Genomic DNA, 23,307 nt, shown 5'->3' on the forward strand with positions numbered 1-23,307 from the left:
CAGAAGGGGGACCTTTCCCACTCTCAGTCGCGGCTCTGCCTTAATTTCTGAAGAGAAAAAGAGCGAGCAGAAGAGCCCCGAGAAATCCGCTGTGTAGCTCTAATAACATTACAGCGGCGGCGTGTATGTATGTGTGTGAGCGGGGCGGCGGCGGGGATTTTTTTCCCCCTCTTTCCCTTTCCTTCTTCTTTTTTTCTTTTTTTTTTTTCCTTTCTTTCTCCCCCCCCCCAATCCTCGTCCCTCCCTCCTCCCTCCCTGCCTCTCCCCCTCCTCTCCCGCAGCAGCGGCGGCGGCGGCGGCAGCTCCCGATCCGGGCGCGCGGTTCTGCCCGCCGCCTCCAGTCCGGGTCTTGGCGGCGGCCGCCGCCCTCCCCTCCTCCGCTCCCTCTCTCTCGCCTTTTAATCATGCCCCTCTGTCTGTGTGTGAGTGCAGGCAGGCTGACAATGATTTCCTCAGTGATTACGTACAGAGCGAGTCCCTGCGGGTTAGGGGCCCCCTCTGGAGCCATCCTGATGGCTTTGGGGGCCTTGCTTCCATTTTCCATTATTATGTGGACTACCGGAGCGACAGCGCAGTCCAAGACCTTGCAGGTTTGTGATGAGGAGGGAGCACACAGCACACTTCTCCTCCTCCTCCTCCCGCTCCCGGCTCTCCTCCTCTCGCCGCCGAGCCAGCCGTAGACTTTAGAGAGCAACATCCAGCTCCCAAAATCCAGGGCTGCTACCGCCGACCCGGCTCTTCGGGAAGAAGGGGGGAAGGAGGGGGGGGTAAAAAAAAAAAAAAATCCCACCCCAAAACAAGGGGCGCGGGGGGGGGGGGGGAGAGAGGGGGGGAACAAACAAAAAGCCCAAACAACAACAAAAACAAACAACAAAAAAAATTGGAGCTTTTTTTTGTTGGAAAAAAATAGTTTAGGGTATTTTCATTTTTTTTTCCTAAAGGAAGGGCTTTTTGTTGCTTTGCCTTTTTTTTTTTTAAAGTGATTTTTGTTTCTTTCATTCTCCCCCCCCCCCCCCCCCGCATTTATAACTGTCTTCGCTCCGGCGGGCGATTTAAGGGGGGCGATTATATAGAGATATATATATATTTTTGTGCAAGACCTTTATCAGGGTTTTTTTCCTTCGTTTTTTGCAAACTGCACAAAGAATCGGGTTGTAAACAAATCAAGAGGATTTTTAACACTTTTTTTTTTTTTGCAAAGCAAATAGGAAAAGATTATTTTCAGCAGGGATTTTATTTTTTTAAATTATCCGCTTTTAATCGAATATGTAAATTCGTGAGTAAAAAGAAATTATACTAACGATCGGACTCCTTTCCCGTCTCACGGCATTTGGGGGGCTTTTTTTTTTTTTTGAGGATTTGGAAGTATTCTGCCTGATTTGGTGCCTTTTTTTTTTTTTTTTTTTTTGAGTGGGGGGGATCGGGAAAAGGGGAGGGGGGGGGCTGAAGGCTTGGAAAGTTTTGGTTGCAGCTGCCTGGCCAAGGCGCTGAGCCCCCCAGCCAGCCGCCGGCGGAGACAGGGAGGGAGGGCAGGAGCGAGGGAGCCGCCGGAGGAGCGCAAGTCTTGCAGGGTCTCCTCGGCTATAAGGAAGTGTAGTTTCTTATAGGGCTGAAATTGAAACAACTTCAGCTGTTTGCTTTTAGGATGTCTCGCCGCAAGCAAGCTAAACCAAGATCACTCAAAGGTAAGTACTACCCCCCTCCCTTTCCTTCCCCCTTCCCCCTCCCCCGGCCCTCTCTCTCCCGTGAACGCCGCGGTGGGCAGCCCCAGCCCGGCTCCGCGGCTCCCTCCGCGCCCTCTCCGGCGGCGGCACCCCCGTACAAGTAACCGCCCTCGCCGCTAACAACCCCGAAATTAAGATGGGGTGGTGGGAGGGTGATAGTGGTGGGAGAGACCCCCACCCGAAACGGCCGGTGCGACCCAAACTCGCCGCGCTGGAAAAGTTGCCGCCGGGAGACGCGGTGACAGCCCGCTGCGGCAGCTCCGCACCCCCGGGGCCTGGCCCGCCTCCCTCCGCGGGTGCGGACAGCAGCGCGGCACCGCAGCCGCCCGCCAACAACTGTGCTTTTTTTAAAATAAATGACAAAAAAAAAAAAAAGTTGCGGGCTCTCCTTCCCCCCCCCCCCCCCTTCCCCCTCGCCCCGTTCCCGGCGCGGTCCCGTGCCTGCGGTGCCGGCGGGCGAGGGAAGTTTCGGGGCGCGCGCGGGGCGGCGGGGTGGGGGTGGGGCGGGCCGAAGTTCCCCGCGCGGGGCCGGAGTTGGGGCTGTGGAGGAATGTGGCGCCGGCTGTCACGTGAAGCGGCCCCTCGCCGCTGAGGGGGCATGTGTGAGGGGCGGCGGCGGGGGGGGTAAATAAATAAACAAACGCGCGTAAATACAGAAATGAGAGGAGCGGGGGGGGGGGGGAATGTAGGGGTACCGAGGGGAGAGCGGGGAGGAAGCGCGTCCTGGAGCCTCAAGTCGGAGGGACGCGGCTCGGACCCCCGGAGGAGGCGGGGGGGAGCCCGGGACCCGGAGGAGGACAAAGGGCGGCTTGTGCGGCTGCGGCGGGGCCGGCAGCGTCCCGGCCCGGGCGCCCCCTCCTCCCCCGCCCCGTGCGGCCTGGCGCGGCCGCCCCCCGCCGGCCCGGCGGGCCCCTCGCCGCCGCCCCTCAGCCCGTAGCGGCGCGGGGTGTCGCCCGCCCGCGCCCCTTGAGAAGCGGGCAGCCGTTGGCCGCCCTTCACCCCCCCCCCATCCCCAGCCCAGAGGAGCCGGGAGCCGTTGGCCGCCCCCCGAGGAGCCGGGAGCCGTTGGCCTCGGCGGCCGGGCGGGCAGGGTCTTCTCCCCGCCTGCGAGCGGGGAAGGAGGCTGAGGGTGGCTGTCAGCTCAAATAAACATCTCTCTCTGGATGGGCGCGTTCCTCCCGGGTTGGTCTGTACATTGCAGTGAAGTTGAATAAAGCCTGGGTTGCGTCAGGTCAGAACATCTATAAGTTGTCTACTTTTTGGGGGGGGTGGGGGGCGGGAAGGGGGGCCAGGGAGAAGGGCCTGGGGAACGGAGGGCAACTTGTGCGGCCCGGGGGGCTGCCCGCGCCGGGAGCGCAGAGCCCGGCGAGCCCCGGTCGGGGATGTGATCCTGAGCCGCTCCGCGGCTGCCGGCAGGCCTTGTTTTCTTCTCGGCTAGGCTGGCGTGCACCAGGAGTTAAGTGCCTAGAAACCAGCGCAATTTCATAGTTAGAAAGCAAGAGCGGGGTCTGCTTTTATGGACTTGTACAGGAGGACCTGGCAAAAAAACTCTGCTCCCTTCGCTTGAAACAACTCTTTCCAGGAGTTCCTTTTTCAAAGTCTTCCTGTTGACTTCAGTGAGCTTTAGAGCAGACTTTAATTCTTTTATTTTTTTTTTTAAACTCTCCAGATATTTTCAAAAGGAATAAAGGGTGCCTTGAATTTACTGCTTTACCTGCTGCTGCCGTCTGTATCTAGTTTACCGAAGTTTGTGTGGTTCAGTAGTGCTTTTGTTTGGCATCTTGTGAAGAACAAACGAGCCGCTCTTCCCTTACCTTTTAGAAATGATACCACAATGAAAGTTCTGTTGCTTGGGCGCGCACTTATATTCCGAGCTTCCCAGGGAGGATTTATTTACGTGCGCATAAGAGTTTTAGAGCCAGTAGGAGAGCGACCAATTAGCCATATTTGCAAAAAGATGCTGGGAAACTTTAACTGAAGGGTAGTCATAAGACCTCCAAGTATTTAAGTGTAAAGGAATAAACGTTCAGAATTAATTGCCAAATAGAGGAAATTGTTCTCCTGTTAGACACTGGACGTGTTTTACTCATGGTTATTTGTTAGATGTGTTACAGAGAGGAGGCTTGTTTCAAATACCTTCCTGTAAACATCACGCTTAATTTAAAACAAAAGATACAGCTTCCATTTTATGTGGAGGTATGGGCTTTGCCTTCCTTATGTACCAGTAGCCCGGGAGTCCCTAAAACAAGAAAATAGCAACATTGTACGATTCAGAAGGAGTAGCTTGGATTTGCTGACAATAAACTACTGACTTAAAAAACCCACTTAATGTTCAGGATAGAGATGATAGATATTTCTTTACAGTGTCTTATTTGCTATTTTTCAACTAAAACCAGGCAGTAAATCAATCATCATCTGTAATTATTGCTGCAGTAATTACCTTTGGGGAGTAGGTTATCATTCTTGGTGGCCTTTGTTCAAATATCTTTTTCATTTTCCCTGTTTTATTTTTCCTGAATCATGTCAAATTTTGAGTGGATTAATAGTATTCTGCAAGTGGTCCGACTGTAAGATTTCTGAAAGGGCTAATAATGCGATTCCTCTGAGAAGTTGCGAGATGCTTGCCATGGACATAGCATTTAAATTCATTGATAAGAGTCTGCCCATCAATTATTACATCTTCATTTTTAGTGAACAAACAAAAACTCTAAGTAATGTTGCAATTTCAGCTGTACCTCCAATGCAGTGTTTATTTAAATTCCTTATTTCTTAAGTATTACTGATTTAGTCAGTACAAAATATAGTTCTACAGTTCAAAAATAAACAGTATTTTAAATAGCTTCTCTGAAAAACTATTCTTTGAATGTATGTAAATGAGTTATTTAAACTCATGAGTGCTGTTTTACATCTAAATAAAATATGGAGTTACACATTACATTTCCAATTTGTCAAGTACTTAGCAACCCTTTCTGGGGGGAAGATATAAGAGATATTTTTGATATGTCTGTCACTTTTGATAACTTAATTTGAAACTTATATCTTAGGGGAATACTGATAGAAGGCAGGTAAATACATTAAAACAAAATGACAATTGAGTTTTTTATGTTGAATGCGTGAAACTAAGGTTCATGTGAAATGGTGGGTGTTAAGAACTTACTAATGACTACATTTCTTCTATTTCTTGAAAATACACTTTTTTGAATTACCCTGGTTTCTATTTACATTCCTTTTCTATTTCTTTTTTCTCTCTCTTTTTTTCCCCCCCCTGTTTTGGTTTCTTGCCAACTTCGGCCTGACTGTCCCCCAGCTCTTGGTGAGGATTACATCTCAGGTTTGGACCTAGGAAAGGAAAAAGGCATAACTAACATTAGATAAGCCCCTTATAATTTAAGAATAATAAAAACATCTTTCCAAGGAAAAATAAGATTGTAATTATTTTCCGTGAAAAGCACTGTCTCTTACAAATATACTACAGGGTTGTGGCAAAAAAGATTCTCAAAAGGAGAGTAAATTATTTAACTTTCTGAAAAACTGTAATTTGAATATCTTATTTTACTTTAGGAAGGAGGAATTGAAGTTCAACTGCTGGGTTCTTTTAGGCAGAGGAAGGATCAGTTGCATCAAACTCATCAGTCCTGACCTATATTTCATTGTACTGATTAATTTATCCCATTTCCTTGGCTAGTTTCTGGGAACAAAAAAAAAGAAAAAAGAATCTGTTAGATATCATTGACCGGCTCAAAATCACCTAATGCGTTTGGTGGGGGAGGGAGGATAGCGGGAGCAAAAGCAGGTGGGGAAAGGTAAGTCAGAGATATGATACCCAGGTATAAGCCCCCAAAGAGCCGCTGTTTAAATGAAGGGTATTGAAGAAGGGCAATTGGCCTGACTCCTTAAACTCCTAACACCTAAGGGCAATGCCATTCCCTAAGGAAAAACCTGCTGGAGAACCCCTGAGATGAGAGAGCAAGGGTAGCGGGGGAGAGTTGCTCGCTTGTATCTTGTTTAACTTGGCAATTTGAATGGTAAACCTTTTTTTGTGACTTGGCATGCTTTGTAGATATCACACTTAGGTTACTGACTGCCTTCCCCCCCGCCCCCTCCCCTTGCTGGTTTATGGGGTTTTAGTTTTGGGAGGGCTTGAGGTTTTTCTTTTGCCCTTACTGCCGGCTTTTGATGAGAAACTTTGTTTAGAAACAAAGTTACAAAAATACAGTCACTTGCAAAGCAAACCAGGTATTATTTATACAAACTTGAATGAAAATGTAGTCCTACTAAACATTAAACCTGGGTTTCTCTAAGCTAAAGGCAGGTAATTTTCATTATGCTAAAGTCACCCATGAAAAATCACTGCAATTGTAGGTGTTAGACAAGCCATCACAAGGAAACTAGAACAGCCCCACACATTCAGTGGAAGTGCTGATTTCTGAAAGTGATTTCTTTTTGAAAAAAAATATAAAAATATTTTGTTATTACTTGGAAGTAAATTTTTACGCATTGTAATTTTGTATCCCACATCTGACCGCGGAAATAAAATTACTGAATGTTAGTTCCTAGAAAGATGAGAAGGAAAAATTTATCAGCTGTATTTTACATATCTATGTTCTGCTTAAAGAAGGCTTGTATCTTGACATATTTCGGCAAGCCCGGAGTGTCTCTCAAAGTCGTTCCCTCTTTTTGAGGAAACCTAGGTACTCTTTCCATCCCAACTGAATTTACAACTGCAACTCAATTCATGCAGAGTGTTGGTGAACTGAGTAAATGTACCTGTGTTTTAACGCGTCTTGTTTTCTCATCATAAATTCAAAGCGAAAGGATATTTCTCATCCAGAGGTGTGGGTGATGTGGTGTAGTACCAAGGAAGGTAGAACAGTAGTGGATTAAAACAAAAATCTTCCTTAATAGTAGCAGTAGTTCAGAGAGAATTTGACATTCGGATCCCCTTCAAACAGTAGCCTTTACATTTCTGTGTATCTGTCAACTATTTGAATGTTTATTCTGAGCCCCAACCATCCCCAGCTTCTAAATTGCATGGACTAGACTGGAAAGTCATTAGATTGTCTGCTGATTAGACTATAATCAATCCAGCATAAACAAAAACAGCAATTAGTATTGGCATGATTTCTCTGAACTTGACTTAAAGTTTCAGTATTGCAGGTCCAAAGAATTTTTTCTGAACGGGCTGTTTTCAGGAACTGTGTTATTTTGGCATCATCATTTTATAGGGAGGGAACAAAAAATTCATAAGATTCCATTTGGCCTGAAAAGCAAAAACATCTGTTTGATGCATGAGTGGATTGCTGGCTTATATTTGGCCATCCAAAAAAGGGCAAAAATTAAGATATCGAACATAAAAGAGTACATGAAAAAACAAATTACAAAGAGGATTTAAGATTAGCATCTTTTTATAATGCAGGCTATTTATAGTGTTTGCTTTTTGACTTGCCAAAGCATGCCCCAGCTCCGTTATATATTAAAAAAATCTGTAACAGCAAAAACATCCCTAACCTTTAGTACTTCATTGACTTTGGCAATGCACGGTGTTATTGATGGTCTTGATGAGCTGTAGGATTACAGTAATGCTACCCAGTCATTTTTGGGGCTAGCATGAGTTATATTGACCATCACCATCTACCTCTTAGGAGCAGGTACTGTTGGGGTGAACATCCAAACAGCTGCATCTAAACAGGTACCGGCTGTACTGCTAGTGTCCATAAAGGTCAAATCTTGTGACAAAGATAATATTAAGAAGCTGAGAAATGCTGCAGGTTTGGTTTGATTTTGTTTTCCCGAGTTGCTGTTAACTTGTGTAACAAGGGAAGCTGTCAGTATGGAGGCACTTATCTAACGTGTAGGATAACGTTATCTGCCATGATCTAAGATGTCTTGAAAGGCTTTATGTTGCTTTGTAATTCATTCAGTCTAATTTACAACTGGTTTAAGAGATCTCACTTCTTTGTTCTGAAACACGATTCGGTATTTTGAAACTCATGCATTTTGGTGGAAAAAAAGTATTCCTTTTGAATAATTGTACGCGAGGAAAGGATCTATAAGAACTGTTACCATTTTATGTAGACCATAAGGATTCAGTGTTTTTTCTGTGTAAAACACTGAAAATGAGATACTTGGAGTTGGGTTTTTTTTAGATTGATTAAAATATAATATGAATGCTGATACCTTAAGACAGACCTCTTAGCATCATTCCCCAGCTGTATTTTATGGTTTTTATTGGTTCCTGTAGGGCTACCTGAACTCAAAATCAGTCCCAGCTAGGGGTGGAGAAAAGGCGCTATTTCACTTAAATCAGAACTGTGGCATGTATACGTATGTATATATATTTTTCCCTGAAGGGACAACATACAGATCTACAAAGAATTGTGCCTGTTGTATTTGGTGCTGTGAAAATGTACATATCTGTTTTCAAATACGTTTTGCAGTGTGTTACTACAAAGCATTCAAGTTTTTCAGTTGCTGTCTTTACAAAAGTCAGATAGCACAAGAGAAGCTTTTAAATACTTTTAAATTGTAATGCTACACTTGGCATGGGACTCTAACAAAAGATGAATGTGCAGAAAACCAAAAGAGGTGGTAAGGTTTGTTTTTGTTTTAACTTTAATTTTAGACAACTTGGGTTCTATTTCACCTCAAGTATGAGTAATTATGCTAGTTTAGCAATTATTAGAGATGAAAGAAATTCTGTTAGATATGAGTCTCCTAAACTTCAGTAGCTTTAGTTTTATCCAGGATAATGATCAAGGAGTAGTTAGCCATATGCCTAGGGACTACACTGTAGCAAAAAAGATAGGGCTGATCTTGGGGGTATCTTTATTACAACATGTTATAATTAACATTTTCATTCAGCCCTCCTACTTTCCAAAAAAAAATCTGCTTTATGTTCTTCTGTGCACACATTAGTGAGACTGCACATAATTGCCCTTTTTCAATGGATTTTTGAACCAGGATCATTGTCCTCCGTATTTACAATAGTAGTTAACACTGGTCACACTTTTTTCCCTCGCTTCACATTCCTTCAGTTTCAAATACTTTTTTCTGCTCTATGCCACAGAATTATTGAGAAAAAGATGTAGAGGATTTTTTTGCCTCCTTTCTCAGGATTTAGTCTAGGTTATCCATGTTTTCCTGATGTGTGCACATTTGAGCCTTTTAGATTTTCCTTTAGCTAGAGTGATGCTGTGCATGCTATGCTGCAACTTTTCTTTGTACAGTTGAATCCGCATCATGTGTACTCAAAAGGGTTGTAGCATTGTTACTTACCAATTCTGCACAATTAGTGCCCAATGAGATTTTAGATTTTGGGGGGATGTGTTTTCATTGTATTTTTTTCCCACTCTTTTATCATGGGAGCAAGACAGAGGGATGTTTTTTGAGTGATTCATCTGATACTTTCACTTTTAAATATAGGTGCAATTAGCTGCAATTTTTCTAAGGTTAGGATTTTTAGTCCTTCAAGATTTCTTAAAGTCATTTATATATCTCTTGGTATAGTGAATTCCCCCTCCCCCTTCTTTGTTTTAATGTGATAGGGGCTTACTGTGGTTCTTCAAAATATAGTATCAGTAATTAGTTAGCCTTCTTACAAATTTGGAAGTACTAGTCATTAGTTAAACAGGCTCTTGGCTGAAGCAGAACACCTTTTTGCCCTGAGGACAAACGGACAGGATGGTGGTAGTGACAGTATCTGTGTTTTCCCTTCTTCCCAAACCCCATTTTTGGAGAGCTTATTCTCTCATGCAAGGCAATAAGCTGGAACAGGAGTTTAGTCCTTACCTAAAAGGAAGTGCAAAATCTCTCTCCTAGTTCCTCATACAGATGCTCAGTGCTACACAGGAGTGTGGAAAAGCTAGAGCACTTTTAAGTCTAAATGTCCTGGTTAACTGCACAATAGATGGCTTTTGTGTACAGTCCCTGAAACTTTTTGTGCCCTTACTATTATTAGGTTTTGTTTTGCCAGGAAAATAGATTTTAAACAATGAATTCCGTGATAATTGATTTTTTTATTCTTTTGTTCACTTCTTTTGGTAACCTATCGAGTTCAACGTCCATTATTGACTTGTTAACTTCTTGAAAGGAACTTTAAAAACAAAAATAAAATACCTGCTGTGTTGCTGGACTGGATGATGTGATGTAGTTAGGCAGTGTCCTTGGGAAGACTAGGCTATGCTTTGATCAACAAAACTTTCTCTGGCACTGAATTATGATGGCTGGGGTTTTTTTTTTCCAGACAAGACTCAAGTGAATTTCTAACTTTGATAGTGGCAGTAGGAAGGAGGAGGGGGTGGGGAAGTTAATTATTTTCCACCTCCAAAGAATACAATTGCGAGGAAGGAACTTTCTGATTCACTGGTTCCAGGACAACAGGATGTCAAGATCCATGCCTGATGTAACATTTTCACTCTGAAGATGAGAGGAGGAAATGAGGCGCTATTGGTCTGTGCGTGCAACCGCTGGGAAGGGATTGCCTTATGTGACTTACAAAGAGCTAGAGCATAGGAAAAGATTTGGTTTGCGATTTCTGGTGAATCTGTTGAGCAGAAGACTTGCTTGCCAGATACAAATGTAAATCAATGAAGAAAGGTTAGAAAGCTCTAAGGCTAAGTCAAAAAAAAAAAAAAAAAGGGCTTGCATACTGCAAGATGCTAGTACTGCAGTGCTTAGTTACTGGTGCCTGGATGCCTAGTGGAATAGTCATCTTGCACCAGGCACTTGGATTCTTTATATAATTCATAGGTAGGTTAGGGGTTTATGAATGTTGTTCAGTAGGAACTACCTTAAGGAGAGAGTAGGAAAAACTTGGAAAGAATAGTGTGTCTTAGCTCCTCCCCTGTTCTAGATGTGGGAGTCTTAGTGCGCTAAGTAAATCTCATAGCAGTCACTTATCTGATCCAGCTTTTTGGAGATAGGGGACAGGTTGTTCCTTTCCTCCCAAGACAGAAGGAATTGAGGGGTTGTGCTGCTGCTCTTCCTCTCCCCTTTACTGAAAAGGGAAAGTTATTTGCTCTGCTAGGATGTGATAGGCAGGGATTCTGTTCTGTACTTTGTCTAAGGGTGTTTGAACCTGTATCTCACAGGGAGTACATCAGTCATTACACAGCAGTGTATTGTGCTATGAGCGTGAGTTGCCCTTTTATTTTTGTCAATGACGTTTCCCTTTCCAAAAGTGTAATTAAGTATTTGTTGAACAAGAGGATGAGAAAGGGTGCTCACACAGAAGACTCATGGCTCTAATGGCTTGAGTACCGATGGACAAAGAGGAGACCTGAGTCCTGGTCTGCCTAGTACTTACTGCAGTATTACTTCTGATGAATTATTTCAGTGAAACTAGAACGGGAGCCTATGTGTCCCACTTCCCATGTGGGTGCCCTAACCAGAAGGATAAGGTATCATGCGAATTCTCCTCCTTTCTAGTTCAGTGCATACTGTAGATGAGGTATGACAGCTTCAACAGCAATGAATGAGTGCACCTCAAGTCTGAGGGTAAGTGCTTTTTGTTAGGAAGCTCATGACGTGAGTGCAAATCATTCTGATAGAGAAGAAAGTGGGGCTGGTGCCACCCACATCCTGGGTGAGCGATCTAACTGGTGGGTGTGGGCAAGAGGGGGAGAGGAAGAGGTATTTCAACCCACACATTTTCTGCCAGTATCTTGTAGCAACCAGGGAAGGATACGTAAACCCTGAAGAACCAACCCATAAGACTGCGTCCAAAGTCAGGGCAGGCAGGAGAATATGTAATCTTCCACTAGCCAGCTGTGGTGGGGCTTTGATTGGATTCCAGCGTTGAGCTGCACAGCACTGAGAAAGCCTAGACGATAAAACCAGAGGTGCTGCCTGACCTGAGTGGCATCTGAGCAGAACTTCTGGCAATTTACATGCAGCATCCCCTCACTAGTTCTTGGGCTTCTAAGCTCCTTCATGGATATAGACCAGAGTGCTGTTCTACATGATAGAAAATAATCTGGAACAGAGCAGAGAGTTTGAGGGATCAAAAAGAAACTTATAAACCCCTGGTACACAGTAGATGGAGATCTCTGGTAAATCAGGGATAATCTCAGTTGAAAGGACGGAGTTTTTTTTGACTCAGATAAATGTATGTCTTTAGGTAATAGAGCCAAAGCATGCAGCTGTATTTTGTTTTGGTGTTGGAATGGTGTCAGACAACCTAAACTCCCCAATTTAAGTGCCTAATTTTAGGCATATAAATAAATGACTTAACTTTCAAAGGCAATGAACATCTACAGTAACCTTTATTGTAGGTCCTCATAGCCCTCCCTTACATCACCTGTCTTCAGACTTGTGTAATGTTGGTTACTTTGAGGTTCTGTGATCCATGTGTCACTTTGATTCAAATTGCTCTCTCTTGCTGAGTTTAAGCTTTTGTAGACAGTTTTTAATGAATTTCCTGTTTTCTAAGCACAGTTGAAAATACAGCCCTGTAGGAGTACCAGAAATTCTTAGTTATGTCCCTCTGAGAGAGTAAGAAAGCTTAGGTGATAACCTAGCTTCAGTATACTGAGAGGAGCCACTCCGACAGCATTCGTGTTAAATACTGGCTTTGGTAATTAGGCTTAAAATTTATCTTAGCCTCCTGACTTCTGTCTTTCCTCAAAATGGACTGGATGCCCACAGTCACATTGCCAGGAATGGAGATGGAGTACTCGTTTTAAGACAGGCAGGACAGCTGAAAGTCCTGACCCTGGTACTAAGAATTGACTCCTAGACGGATTCCCTCTTGGTTTGCTAATTCTCACCACGGTCCTCAATTTGACTCGGAGATCCATTATAATCTGTTACATTGCATGATAGAGAGTCTTAGGGATGTCTGGAATTTACTTGAGGTTTATAAAAAGCTTTAAGATTCTTTGGAGAAAAGTACTTTTTAAAATATATCGTACCATTATCAGTTTGCTTTAAACAATAAAAATATATGTATGTAGATGTGGCTTAACCTTGTTAAAAGATGTGTGATTAGGGAGGCAAAGTTAGCATTCTGGGCAGGATTAATTAATGTACTACCTCAGCTGTCCAGAAAAAGATATCTCCCCCACCCCTAGCTTTGGGATTTCTGTAGAATTCTCCCTCTGCTGCAGGAAAGAGTATCTTCGGCCTTTTCTGCGCACAATGTTATGTAAAACTGGATGTCTTTAGGCTGTCACATTTGGATACTGTCATCCCTGAGATCAAGGGTTGGAAGAATATCCAAAGGATTTCTTAAGCGTAATTTCTTTCCACTTAAGTGTATTTATTACTTTTATGTTTATGTGCTGCCTAGGAAAATACTTTATTTTAGCATAAGAATAATATTTTCCAACCACTGCAGTCTAATTGGGAACTCCTAATTCAGTCTTTCTACAAGAAGAACATTAGGGGAAAAAAACCCCAAGCTCAGTGTTGGGATAGACTAAAGAGAGGAGTAAAAAATGTGAATGCTGTGAGGGGCTTTGTCTTATGGAAAAAGCAAATGCAAGAAGAAAAATGCTTCACGTAACAGGAATCTTTGAAGGAAAATAATTTCCAATATCAAGAGAAAACTGTTACAATGCTGGGAGGGGATAGAAATGGGAGAAGAGGTATGTCACAGCACAAAGGAAAACAAATCAGAAACACAAATATTCAAGCATATGATTTATTGGATTTTTGTACAGTTGTGGCTACACACAGAACTAATTTTCAGTAGAGTTCTGGAATGTAGATATTTGAAATGTTAATATGCAAATGCATTTCTTTTTCCGATGTCTCACAGTCAAGTCATTGGGTGCATATACATTTGAGAGTCAAAATGGTAATCAGGTTTCTGGCTAGTAGCTGATAGATGTGTATCGATACTAGGTGACGCTGTTCAGAAAACAATACTTTCTCAGTAGTTCTGAACTTTTATGGATGCCAGTTATCATAAAGGACATTATGAAGCAGCCTGAAATGGTTGTTGACTTCCAGGAGTCACCCACTGAATGTGGTGTAGCCAGGTGTGAAATCCTGTGCTCGCGTGTGAGGCCAGAACAGTTTAAAAGGTGAGTCATAGAGCACCAGTGGTACCTAGGGAGAGAAGAAAGCGGAGGAAGGTGTAGCCCTAGCAGGTGATGCATTGACATGTGATCCTGCATTTCATACTACTCTGTAACTTCTTTAATTTCAGGTTTGTATCCTGACTGAACCTTTATGGAGATGTATTTCCACAGCACATTATTGCAAAGGGTGAAACATCTTCAAAATCCATTGACTTTAATAGAGTTGGAGGATACTCAGCACCTCCTGTAACTGGCTCTTAAATTTGCCTTCTGCGATGTGATTAATCTGTCTAATCATACTTAATATCTACCTGTAGATGGTGGCAGTAGGAATGTCCTCTTGGTTTTTATGTGGCCACGAGGAGGAGGGAAAAGAAAAGTAGAGAGATACTTCCAGAAATTACAGTCATTTGTAGGTACTGAAATAATGGCACACACATTTTATTTCTGTTCTGTCTGGGTAACTCGGTAAATTGTGTATTGATTATGCTAATACAGCTAGTGTCTCTATTACTTGTCTGCAGAAATTATTCAAACATGTAGATTGAAGATGCACTTGGCAAAGTTACCATCCTAAGAAAAAGGCTTTTGTGCAAAGATGGCTTTAAATTGAATTACTAATCATATGCTAATGGAAATTTATAGATTAAGTATTGAATTATAGGAAATGCAAAGTGCAAGTTAAAAATACGTATTGTAAACTTCCTATCCTGACAGTCTTAGTTGCTATATTAGGTTTATTTTCACATCTCTCAAGGAATATGCTTTAGGAAGGGATAAATCAATAGCAATCTATTTTTATAGTTTATTTTGGGATATGTGGCTTCTCCTGCTTTGTTTAAGAAGCTGAAAAGAGGCTCAGGCATTTGGGACAGTTCTTTTTTTTCCCTTCTTTTTTAAAATTTATTAATCTGCCTAGACTAGAAGAAAATAGACTTTTTTCAATTATCTTTTGCTTTTATTTTATTATGGTTAGTAATAGCTCAGAAGCCATAAATCTTAGCCAGAGTTCTCCAAAAGGCTTCCCTTTCAGTAAAAATGTCCTTTTTTCACACATTTCTAATTTTATCCATTTCTTTTCCATGCAAGGTTTTTCACAGGCATCAACTAGGAATGACTTGTGCTCCTCCTTAGGGTGCTAAATCTACAGATTTAACCCTTCAGTGAAGGGGAATCCTGGTTAGTCAGTAGAATATGAATGAGATTTTACAAGCTAGAAAATCTGTGTATATTTTATACTAACTTTATAAAATAATCTCCCTCCTTTATGGCCTAACCATGTGTCCCATGAAGAGACTAAGCAAAAGGGGTGAAATCCTCATTGATCAGCAGGTGTTGCTGTAGAGCAGTCAGGAGATTATTTCTATTTTTAGGACCTCTATATCAAAAGTCCCACAGGTTTTCCTCATTGGCTGTCCTTAATGGTACTACTTGATTTGAGATTGTGTTTGTTTGGAGTTTTTTTTCTTTAAAAAGGAATAGTTGGTCTTTAGTTGACATTCAGCAGCGTAAGTATGAGGGGTGCTCTGAACTGAACCCGGGGTTTGCCTTGGACACTAGCTGTACCAAAGCAGAAATGCCCTAACCTTTCACATAGATACAGCTTGAGTTTAGAGATATGTTTTTTGCAGTAAAATTTTAAAAACTGGTATCTGTCCAAACCACAAGCTTTTATAATTGGAGATAGAATTAACATGCTGGAATTCTGTTTTCCCTTACTGAGATATTTTTTTTTTTCTTTAAATTGCTCTCAAGAAGTGTGGTGCCACAGTTGTTGTGGTGATCTGCTCTTTTTTCGAAATTTTATTATTTGGGTTTCCTGTTTGTTTTGTTTTTCAAAAGTTGCACTGAGAAAATATGTAGTAGGGACTTGATGGTTTGTTGTTTTAAGGAACAGATAAGTAAGTCAATTGAGAAATATTTCTACAGCTAACAAAACAGGTGACCTGTGGTCTTAAACACTTTATTGTAGGGACAAGGAATATTGTTGCTTTCATCACAACATTATTTCAAATGTATCTAGAAGTGCTGTTCAGCATAAGCTATTGTTCTGGTTTCCTTTCGCCTTTCACTAGTATTCTATTGCTTTGTTATCTAGAATTTTTCTTACTTTGTGCTAGGATGTGGTGGTATATGCTGTAATGAAAATTACACCCCTATGCGCAATTACCGTCCTAGAATATCAGTACTTTTGATGCTAGAATTAATAATAGTGCATACATGCTACTGTTTTATCTGCATATCATCCTTGTGGCTTTTTTTAGTTACATTTCATGCTAGTGCTAGAGAAATGGGTTTGGTTAGCAAAATTTAAAGCATCTCATTATATAGGTTCCGTTTAAAGGTGCCTTCCTCTCCCGAAAGAAAGTTGTATAGTTCCTGTTTAAGGGAAGTTAATGTTGGCTGCATGTCACACTACCTTTCCTAGTCAGGTGAGTTTAAAAGTGGCCTGAGAGCTGAAATAGGACAGAAGTTTTCAGGGACTGGTTTTGGAAGGGCATAAAGTGCTACTCGGGAGCTTATCTGATGCTACAGGCTGTAGCTTACTTAAGGTAACAAATACTCATGCTAGTTGGAGGAATGATCTCACTTAATGCAAAGGAAAATAAGAAGCTATTTTCTAGATGTTTTCTGCTAATGCTAAGATTTCCCTAATTCTGTGGGGTTGGTGTGGTAGTTTTCTTCTTCCTTTTACCATATTTCCCCCTAAATGCAGTTTTAATTTTCCAGACAAATATGTGGTCTAGTCAAATATTATTAGCAAGTCTTTGTGCCATGGCCTGTTGTGATCTGCTTGATTCTGTTGTGACTGAGAGTCCTTAAAGGGCTTGAGCAACGGTTTAGAATGAGCAACGGTTTAGAAAGATGCTAACCACAAAGTTACCTGTTCTGATACTTGTTTCCTTCTTGTAACGTAACAAAGGCATAGTGGTCAGCCTTTGTTGAAAGCAAACCTCAGCTCTCACAGAATTTTCAGATCCCTAAATAGCAGGGAAGTTTTAAACATTTGATTTCACAAGGCATACACTGTCATCTTTTCACATTACAAAATTGCATGCCTGAAAACAATTTGTTACACAGTATCTAGGTTTGGGGTTTTTTTCCATTTTAAGACCTAAAGACGTTTGGTGTACCTCTCGGTCAGCAGCGCAAAGCTGAGCACATTTTGGTTTGCAGCCACTTCTCCCTAGCAGCGAGAGATGCTGGTACTGCAGCTGGTGGCAGTAGACATTCAGTACAGAACAGCAGAGAAGATGAACTCCTGCATTTTGGTTTGCATACACTTAACGAGTGGAGATCTGCTTTGAACAAGCAGATCTTGTTTACTTCATAGCAGGTAGCTGCTTTATTTTGAAGTTTCCCACTTGGGAATCAGTTCTTGAAAAGTTTGTGTTTGGGCACCTCAGTTCTATGCTGAGACTTAAAAAAATGCTAGAATTTTCAAATTGCCTTTCTGGACTGGATTTAGACTTATGACACATATTGTGGTTGAGGATTTCGTTGGTAGATAATAGATACATCTACAACCTTTAATAAGGTTGATCAGTAGGTACTGATGACCAAGATGAGTTTCCTCGAGGGATGGAAGAGTGGACTCATTTTTCAGTTTTAGAGCTTGTTCTCGAGAAGATTTTTTGGAAATAGACCAACAGCTGATGATGAGCATAAACAGGGTCAGGTTGGGCTGCTGCAGAGATTTCACTGGGGGCTCTGAGGGGGTCATGAAAGGCAGTATCTCTCTTTTTTTTTTTTTAACTGTATACTAGTTGTATTCATTATTTTTCTTGCTATATTAATGAATCTTACTGATCTGTGCTGCCCTAGCGAAAAATCTTTCTATTTAGCTTAGTTTGTGTTTGACCACGTGTTCCCTGAAGCTCAGCTTTTCATGAGCTTTTCCCGTTGCTTTCTTTGTCTGACCAGTTTCCTTTAGCTGTGAGGGCTGCTGGGGTGACTGCTTCGGCATAACAAAGAAAATGATACAGTATTATCACAGCTGAAGTACTGGTAACTTCATGGCTGCAAAATACAAATTAAACTGAAACAGTCAGCTCATAAAATCATATTTTGTGAAATACTTGACTTACTCCAGGGCTGGGGAAACTTTATCAGATCTCTGTTGATGAGAAGAGTGTGCTTACTAGCCACAGCTCTGGGAGAGAGATAGAGATTGTTTAGAGTCCTCCAGAGATTGTACTTGACTCTTTCTAATATATGCACTGTGTTTCAAGTTTCTGGTGTCCTAAGAGTGTCCTTATGAAAACTGGTGTTTTTTTTCTAGAAACTCAGATTCTAGAAACAACCAGTTGTATGAAGCCTTGGGGTTGGCGGAGGAGGAAAAGAGGTACCTGTGGAGTGTGTATATGTATCTCTTCTTTTGAATATATGTCTAGATTTATATGTGACCCTAAATGTTGCACTCTCTTGTCCTGAGAACCAGGAAAAAAAAAACCCCAAATCTTTGGATTTTAACTCAGTTGCATGGTTATTTTTGAGGTCTGAATTCTTGGGAGTGGAAATGCTGTAAAAGTGCAGTCTTTCCCCTTTCAGCTTTTTCCCCTGTGGAGGGAGAATGAATTCTTTTCTCTCTGCTGTTCTCTAACTCAAAGAACTCAGTCTTTGGGAGAATAAAAAGGAAATGGTTCTGCCTTTTAGCTCTTCCCTTACTTTTACTTTGGGAGAGTCAATCTTACTTAGGCATCATATCAGAGCATATGAGAACAGCTCTCTAATTTTTCAAAGTAGCAGCAGAATGGCTCTTGTTAGGTTCACTCTCGCCCAACAAATTTTGAATAGTGAATCTGACAAGAATTGTATTGTTTTTAGTTCTACTGCTCTGGAAAGCTGTGAGCCAAGGGAAAGATGCTGGCATGGTGTATACAGTAAAACAGCATGGGGTTAGTTCTCCTTTGCAAGGCTGTCTGCACTGCTGAGATGTTTGCTACTGAATATAGGATTATTATTATTTTTTTAAAGCTTATGTATGAATTAGCACACACACCTCTCCCGTCTGCCAGGAGAAGGCTTTCTTTTATCCGTGTGGAGCGAGCAGAATTTTAAAGCCCAGAATTATTCTCTCATTTAGTTCCATAATCAAATACAGTAGAGTGCATTGAAGACAAATATCCCAGAGGAAATTCGATTTGGTTTTTAAGCCATGAAACCGATTTGGTCACTGTTCTCAGATTTGTAGCTTCCATACAGCAACGTATTCCGTTTTGGTCTTGTCTACACTTTCGCACTTTGCAGTGCAGCTTTTCTTGCCCGTGTTGTACAAGCATTGCTGGCTTTCAGAACTGAAGCTGGTGTAAAGATGCTTGAAACACTTCAGCTACCTACCTAACATCTTTTTGTTTTGTTTTGTTTTTGTTTTGTTTACCTTTTTCTAACAGTAGAAGAAAATGAAACAGAGGACCAGCAGGCAGGTGTGGGACACACAGCCGCACAGACTGGTAATGCTGAATTCCTTCATTAGTGCTTGCTTACTGTTTGACAACAGAGTGAGGGATTTTTCTATCGGGGTGTTTTTGCAAAGCCTGCATTCTTCCTTCTCAGTTTCAGCTTAGAATGCATTCTTGGGGCTCGCAATGGAAAATAACATTCCTCTCCCCTCACCTTTCAATTCCTGAGAATTAGAAATTCTGCCTTTTGTAGGTCAGCCAACTGAAAGTGAGATGCTTCTAAAGTGCAGGATGCTTTTCTTTTCTTTTTTTTTCTTTTTTTTCTTTTTTCTTTTTTCTTTTTTTCTTTTTTTTTTTTTGTTAAAATTAATCCTTCTCTACATCCCCCACATAAAACCCCACCCTATTCCATTTCAGATGAACTTGAATATTCATTCCACTTAAACTATTTTGTCGTCTGTAAAATATGTGGATAAGGGCAATTTCTTTTAGGATTGTTTGTATAATTTCTTAGCAGTCAGGGATCAATTAAGGGCTTCTTAATTTTAAGTCAGTGAGACTGGGTGGACAAAGCTGTTGTTTGAGTCAGGATCACAGGGTTCTATGTTGTTAATAATCATGAAGAAATAATTGTTAATTCCCAATAGTAACAAGGGCTCTCTTATTCTCTAATACGGTTCTGAGAATGCAAGAAATACTTCACTCTGTCTTTGGTACTGATTCCACAGAATTTTATCTGAAGAGCAGGATTGACTCATCTGAATAGTCTCATTCATTCAGCTGAGATCACCTTTTGGAGTAAGGGCTGGCTCCTTAAGGATATTCCTAGAAGGCTAGTCATCTCTGAATACGTGTAGGTAATTTGTTTGAGAACAGTTGGAGTTATTCCTCTTGTGAAGGTGAAGAATGCAGTTAATTTTTTGTTCAGCTGGAAGACTTTATATTTCTCGTGTGTGTGTGTCCTGTGGGTTTGGTGTTTGGTGCCTTTTACAAGTTCTAGTGGCTCTGCGCATAAACTGTATTGTTAGAAAAGAGGAAATAAAAGTGAGAGAGTTCTCTGCTTTTTTAATGGGAAATTTCGGAAACTCTTCTGAATGCACTTATGTCTCCATTTAGCTATCTGCAAACCTGGAAAAAAGCAAACTTGTACTGCTGTAGACACATGAAGTTGAAAAATAGAGGACTGCAAAAGTGGAGATCAATATGCCAAGGAATGGTTGCTTTTCCACATTTTTTCTTAAAATAATTCTCCACAGTTAAGTTGTCTTGCTAGTTATTTATTTCCCAACATGTCCTGTGTTGTTCTCCGTCTGTTTCTAGGCAGGATTTAACATTCTGTTTTTCTCTATAGCAAGAATGCAGTGTCGATACTAAAAACAAAAAACCTTCTGATAGAGCAAGCAGTACAGAAGGCCCACACTGTGTACACACTGCCAGAAGTTTTTATAGTAATACTTTGTATCTAAGCTCTGGCTCTAACCATTAAATGTGCTTTTTATAGAGTACCAAGTTATAAATGTAGTGCAGCTACGGCATATTAATCTTACTGCAGAGATTTAATGAGGCAGTTGTTTTGCGATGGACACTATTGGGAGCAGAGAGCGACAGAGTTTTACTTTACCACTGAGCTGAAGAAATATTCCTTGCCTGGTAATAATTATAACCACATGATCTAAGTTTTCCTTTCTTTTGCCAGCACTTTTCCATGCAGAAGTGGCTTGGAAGGAGGTCTGCTGCAAGGCAGTGAAATGGATTGGAAAGGAGGCTGTTTTGTTGGTAGTTTGATGTTTTAGTTGTGATTAGCTATGGATCCTTGTTGCATAGGCCGAAATATGTAAGATGAGTTTCAAGAATACAGATAGTCTTTGCCAGTCCACTGAGATGGCTTTTAGATATTCATTACTTTTACTTGACTTTTATATGGGTTATAAAAAGTAAATGTGGTGAAACCTCATTTTTACATGGACAGAATAGAATTTCTGCTGGTTGGCCTTAAACCGCTCCCATACTTGAAATTAATTGAAGTCCATAGCTTTATTGCCTCCAACGCTTTTAAGCCAATGCAATTTTTCATTTTCCCCAAAGTTGCAGTTTTATTAGACCAAGTTACAGCAATAACATCCCTTATGAGGAGGAGGAAGAAGGGAAAGGGAGAACCACCTGCCAGGGAACATAGTAATGAGAAAATCATGCTTCTTTTAATTTCCATTTATAAATAATGTTAACATAATCAGTAACAGAAGACAACTGTTCTTTCTCTTCTTTTTTTTTTTTTTTTTAAAGTGCCTTAATAGGCTGAATTTATTTCTGTTCCAAAAATGTAACCCTCCTTTCCATGCTAGATAATTTTCAGTGATATCTGCAGATGGAGCCGGTGTGTGTATTGTTGCTGGTGTGTATTGAAAAATTTCACTTAGTGCGTGGCAGCCTCTGAAATAAGCAGGGAAGCCTCTGGAAATGACAGTGGCATTTGCAGATGTTGGGAAAGGTAATCTTACTGTGAAGACAATCTTTCTTGAGGGAATTGTGGCTGTGATTGTTGCAGATATTGGGGAGAAAGAAATGTGGGAGATGAATGACATTTGCCCTGAAGTCTGTTTGCGAGCATGAGCTTTGGACGGGAGGTTAAGGAGATAGTATAGATGAATGCATATTGCATTTATAAAATACATTTTATTCTAGTCTTTGAAAAGAGCAGCTCAAATAAGGCAGCTTATCCTCAGTTTAAGTAACTATTTAAGGTTAGACCAGCTCTTGATGGAAGATACTTGTTGTAACAGAAAAGCTATCTCTTCACAAAGCATCCAAACGATATTTTCTCTCTTTAAATATCTTTTTATTTTGGTGGTGACATCTCTTCATGGAAGCGCATCACAGTGGAAATGCATTCATTGAGAGGGGCTGAGACTGCCAGAACTCATTTCACAAAGCTGTCGTAGGCTAAACTCAAACCTAGGTCCCAGAGGGTCCCACTTAAGTGTTGACCTAAAAACAAATGTGCCAGTTGGCTAGAGCATGTATTCTAAAGTTGCAGCAGAAGGGAATAAGCTTGACTGACTTCTGTCCCTGTAGAGTTTATATCTGCAAATGCAGAAGGAGAAGCAAAACATTTATTAGTCTTAAAATGATTCTAATTTTAATAACTAGTCTCTAAGTAGGAAGCTTTAAATTGAGCGATTCTTTAGGCTTTTGTGCACGAAGGGGTGCATGTATGCGTACGTGTGTGTGTATTGCTGAATTCCTGTAAAGTGCAAGTGCTTCTGAATAATAAGTCTCGAGAATTCCCTCCCCTCCCTTTTCTTTCCTTCAGCATTGTACTTAAAGCAGAGTCAGACACTACCCTTATTTTAAAACAAACAGGTCTGTAAACTTTATGTGCAGCATTTAAATACTCATGTTAAAATTCAGACCCAGTGCCCACATTTCCCTGAGTGCTGTCAGTTTTATGAGATGAAACTGGGAGCTTGAGCTGAACAACTAATAGTATGCGATGTGCACATGCTGCCTTCCAACAAGTGTTTAATGATGTTGGGGTCAGTTTGCAACAGTTAAGACAATTATTTCTTTTTCTGAACTGCTTATAACCTGGTGATCTCCTAACTACTTTTATTAATCTTGCAAAATATCTTGGAAAATGAAGTGGCAATGGAAGCTATTAGATTCAGAGCATTCAACAATGGTTGAAATGTCATAAAGTCCTTTTATTTAATTAGCATCCCTTTTTGGTGTGTAATTTTGCAGACTACTCCTCTATTTGGAAGTAGCTGCCCAAGTGGAAGTTTCAGCTCTTGAAAGAACCTTGTGAATGTCATTCGTCTTATAAAGATCACACTCAGTGTATAGGCAAGGCTTTTGCACAGAAAATATATTTTTGCCTTCAGAATGTGTTTTTTATTTTTAAAAATTAATCTGGTTTCCCTCTGTAATATAATTCCCTTAAAAAAAAATTCTACCCTTTACCCCCGTCAAAGAAATTCCTTGGTTTTGATCACGAGCCACATAGCATGAGGAAGACTTCCTGGCGTGGGTCGTTTCCAGTTTCTGCTTGCGGGTCCGTCTGTATTTGAACAGTTGAAGGGCAGGGTGCAGCAGTGTCGACCGAAGGATGTAGAAAGATGATGAGAGCCCTGACCTTTGTTGTGGGCAACAAGAACGCCT

The 23,307-nt window shown here is 41.2% G+C and overlaps 1 protein-coding gene across 12 annotated transcripts in view; it reads left to right on the top strand.

The window, feature by feature from the left end:
* Positions 1-389: 389 nt before the first annotated feature.
* ZNF521 (zinc finger protein 521) overlaps positions 390-23,307 on the top strand; it is a 234,830-nt gene continuing 211,912 nt past the window's right edge. Inside the window, exons 1-4 of one of the 12 annotated variants that reach the window (XM_054815762.1) lie at positions 390-590; positions 1,631-1,685; positions 18,030-18,092; positions 19,141-19,200. In XM_054815762.1, coding sequence (XP_054671737.1) covers positions 405-590; positions 1,631-1,685; positions 18,030-18,092; positions 19,141-19,200 — 364 coding nt within the window. In that variant the 5' untranslated portion in view covers positions 390-404. Of the gene's footprint in view, positions 591-1,438; positions 1,686-2,602; positions 2,956-18,029; positions 18,093-19,140; positions 19,201-23,307 lie in introns of those variants that run through there. The other 11 variants (XM_054815766.1, XM_054815763.1, XM_054815768.1 and 8 more) reach the window with 11 other exon arrangements.

The sequence above is a fragment of the Grus americana genome, chromosome 2 (assembly GCF_028858705.1).
Source record: "Grus americana isolate bGruAme1 chromosome 2, bGruAme1.mat, whole genome shotgun sequence".
NCBI lineage: Eukaryota > Metazoa > Chordata > Aves > Gruiformes > Gruidae > Grus > Grus americana.